Source organism: Rosa chinensis, chromosome 1 (assembly GCF_002994745.2).
Source record: "Rosa chinensis cultivar Old Blush chromosome 1, RchiOBHm-V2, whole genome shotgun sequence".
NCBI classification, from domain to species: domain Eukaryota; kingdom Viridiplantae; phylum Streptophyta; class Magnoliopsida; order Rosales; family Rosaceae; genus Rosa; species Rosa chinensis.
The window spans coordinates 6003434-6007680 of NC_037088.1; the positions used below are offsets into that span (position 1 = coordinate 6003434).

Here is a 4247-nt window from a genome sequence, read left to right on the forward strand (position 1 = left end):
TCAGGTTTGTGATGGCGTTCTATAGACTAATAGCCTTACATGATTTCGGTTTAGAGACTTTTAATGCTGATGAAATAGGTGTAAAGACAAAAATCCTACAACGAAACAAAAGGACCCTCTGTACAAAATAATATATTTTCAATTTCTTCCATCTACAAGGAGACTAACGATGAAATTGATTTTGTTCAATAGTACTTCATTTCAAATTGCTTCTTTTTTTTCTTTTTTTTTTAAAAGAGGATCAAAGGGTTTCACTCTTACTCCCATGGTGACTCGAACCCATGACTTCGTACATAGATAGTGGGTGCTCTAACCACTGAGCTAACACCATTTCAAATTGCTTCAGGTTTAAGGTGAGACAATTCAAAGTTATTTTTTTTTTTTGACATATATCAAAAGTCGTGACCTGCAACGCTATAATATGATTTAGTAATTTTAGGGGGTGCAATGATATGTGTAACCAACTCAATAAAATATTGGAAATTTAAAAACTGGAAGATAGGCTGTTAAATACGAACCATAGGACCTGTTTCTGTCATATCTGTGGTTACCAAGCATGCTAATCTGAATGCCCGTGATGCTATTTGGCATTTGGCTAAAATATGGCAGCAGGATGCCACTGAATACTTTCAGCTACTTCCAAATTGCATAATACATATCTTTTAATATGGATGATGGATCTATCATAACTTGTGTCACAAGAAACTACATTACATGTAAAGATCAGAGACAAGCCAACACTTATTTTTTGTCCCTTGTTTCTAGTATGACCTGTTTGGAACTGTTTATGTGCGTATTTTCAAAGCAAAGGAATAAAATTTATTAACAAACCATATGCATCTCACCTGGAAACGTTTCTTGAATTACCAATCACGCCCTAGCGTTTGAAACAGATATCAAAATCTCAGAAATGGGAAGAAGAAAAATGGTAGCATTCTGCATCAAACACGGTTCAAGTTCCTGCTTTTGCTCAATTGTTTACACTACCAAACAGGGATATACATTTAGAGCTCAGACCTGAAGATAATCCTTTTGAATACACACACTTATCACAATGAGAGAAAAGAGCTTTCAGAAACAAGGACTTAAAGTGCAAACTAATACTACCAAGAAGCAGATTCCATGTAAATTTTTAGAAGCAGACTCAAAGTACAGAATTAAAACACAAAACATTATATATGGCAGAGGCCTCACATGTACCCCTGCTGCAATTTTTGCATATGAATGACAGACACTTCAAAACCTGCATATGAAGCAAGGTTTTCATTGTTAGTTTCAACACCTGCACATATTAGAACAACCCACAAGACAGTTGCAGCAGCAAACACATTGTTATAGAATCTCTTCAGAATCAATATTCTAAAATCTTATAAAAGATTATCCTCATATGCTGACGCCAAAGTACAAAAATCAAATCCATATCCAATGATGGAAATTCAATCATCTTAATGTTATTATCATCAATGAAGCATTATATCATTTACATCAATAATAGATGACAATGATGAAAAATAAAACCTCCTGGGGGCACATCAGCAATGTACCCTTGATTGTCATATATGATAATTGACAACACATTAACAAATTAATGAATACAAAGATGATCAGGTAACAAAATCAAGAATAAATGAGACACCAACAAATCTACATCAATGTATAATTTGCAAGCCAGAAAGCTTACAGGTCCTTCATTCTATTCACTTGAATCAAATTTATGCAGCAAACTGGATATCATCGGCTAACACCACTTGCATGCAAAATGGCATCATCTCTTTTTGAACATATAAATGACCTCTGTCCAAATGATTGATTTCGAATCAAATGAGGGACTTCTCTCCCATTACTAGGAGTTGACTGATTACTCCCTCGGCTAAAGTATCTTGCACTGCCAAATCTAGAAACCCGATTCCCTGATTTTGAATTGGGCTCGTGTCCATCTGCCTTACCCCGAAATTCAGACTCTTCATCGGTACCGGCCATAAGCTCCATCAAATTGCTACTAAACCCCAAATCAGAATAAACCCTCCGCGAATTCCTCATAGCTTGCCTAGCCAACTTAGTTTCCATGCTTTCAAAATTCTCTTCTCCGAATCCAAGTGGCTTCAAATTCATCGGTGAAGCCCTTGATTCAACAGGTTGCCCCATGGTCTCTACCATTGTACATGGATTGTTAAAATTATTCCATGAATGCAGAGGAACCAACTTACTCAACCCGGTAAGCCAAACCACAACGTCCTTCATCGATGGCCTTCGTTCCCTACAGGACCTCACACACTTGGCCGCAATGACAGCAAGCTGCTTCCTCACAACAGGCTCTTTAGGAGGCACAATCCTAGGATCATAAACAGTAATCAACTTCCCTCTCTTTATAAGAGGAATAGCCCAATCCACAATCGAAGGTGGCGAAAACCCAACATCAATAGCCTTCCTACCACTTATAATCTCCAACAACAAAATCCCAAAACTAAACACATCAGTTTTAGTACTCAAATTATCCGGGGTAACATAGCAAGGGTCCAAGTACCCCATAGTCCCGGCCGGCGGGGTCGACCGGAGCTTATAGTCATCCAAATGGCACCTTAGAGCCAACCCAAAATCGCCCAATCGGGCATTGTAACTACGGTCAATAAGAACATTCGCAGACTTAATATCTCTATGAATTACAGGTGGGTTTGACGAGTGTAAAATGTCAATTGCCTTGGCAGTTTGCAAAGCTAATCTAATTCTCCTTCCCCAACTGGGAGGCGGCTTATTATTAGCATTAGAAGAATGTAAAACATCATAGAGAGTACCGTTGCTCATGAACTCCACCACCAAAAGCCTATCTCTCGTGTCGTTGGAGAAGCCAAGAAGGTTCACCAATCTTGGGCTCTGAATCTTCGACAAGATCTCGATCTCGTTGTCGACCTCGTTGGTGGCTTCAGGCCCAGAAATCGAAGTGGGTCTGGGAATTTTGCTGTGAGCTCTGGAGGGTCTCTTGACGGCAACAAGTCGGCCACGAAGTACAGCTTTGTAGACATAGCCGTGGCTGCCTTTGCCTAAGAGCTTCTGATCAGAGAAGCCATTGGTGGCAGCCACGAGATCACTGTAATCGAAGTGTTGGATCTTGATGGGTTTTTCATGGGAATCTGATGGGGTCTGGGAATTGGAGACGGAGACAGCAGATTCGGCTTTGCAAGAAAGGTACCCCATAATTCTAATCTCACAAAAGATTGTTACTTTTGAGTTGGGTTTTGAGTTTTTGGATTGAAGAACACAAAATGTATGAGAAAGTTCTACCAAAATTGGTTGAGGTTGTTTGGTTTTTGTTGGTGGTGGTGTTCTACAAAGTAGAACTGTAAATGAGAGAAGAGGGAGAGCCCACCTTCCACTTTTGGAATCCAAGAGAGTCTTCTACACATGACATTATACAAATCAGAGTCGCCAAATACAGAAAGCAAATGAATGATGCGATATGTGTGTAGGTAAAAACGGTACGTAAGTTGTAAATGTCAACTTTATTCCTCCCCTCTCCCATTTTGGCATTTTATACTAGCACTAATATACTATTAGGCAATAAGCTTTAGAGGTGTTTATGTCACGTTTAGTTGGTTTAAACAAAGACTTTCACTTGCGGCCCCATCATTAAGGGATACTTGATATGAGATCCTTTGATACCCCTCCCCTAACAATAAAATTCTTATTATAATCCAATCACTTAATGGACAAGCATAGTATTAGAAATGGATGCTTATTTTATAAACGGGAGCAACTACTACACTCAACCCTCACAAAATTTTGTAACGCACAATAATAATACATATTTTTTTGGGACCGTGACCACTTACCTAATTTTAGACTAAAAATTGTAGTTTTTTAACCTCATTTACCCAATCTAACCTCTAGTAACAGTTTTGCCCCCTATAATAACTCTTTCCTCTCAGACTCTCTCTCACTCTCTCTCTCTGTGCCGCGCACCACCTCCAGCTTCGGTCTCTCTCTATCTCTCTGTACCATGGCTGCTCCGGCTCCCCACCTCCGGCTTCGGGCCACCACCTCCATCAAGTCTCCACCTCCATCAGAGACGATCTCAACAGTCATGGGTCCCTCAAGCCAGCCCCAAGATCGGAGCACTGCATCCGGATTCGAAACTCAACCCCGAGCGCCGCCGTCACCCGAACCAGGCTCTCTCTCCCCCAGACTCTTTCTCTCTCTCTCTCTCTCTCTCTCTCTCTCTCTCTCTCTCTCTCTCTCTCTCTCTCTCTCTC

At 40.2% G+C, this 4247-nt stretch overlaps 1 protein-coding gene across 1 annotated transcript; it reads right to left on the minus strand.

Moving 5' to 3' along the window:
• Positions 1-1419: 1419 nt before the first annotated feature.
• On the minus strand, positions 1420-3457 carry LOC112181471 (serine/threonine-protein kinase-like protein At3g51990). The gene has a single exon (XM_024319827.2). The coding sequence runs from the start codon at positions 3190-3192 to the stop codon at positions 1732-1734; it is 1461 nt and encodes a 486-aa protein (XP_024175595.1). The 5' UTR covers positions 3193-3457; the 3' UTR covers positions 1420-1731.
• Positions 3458-4247: the final 790 nt, after the last annotated feature.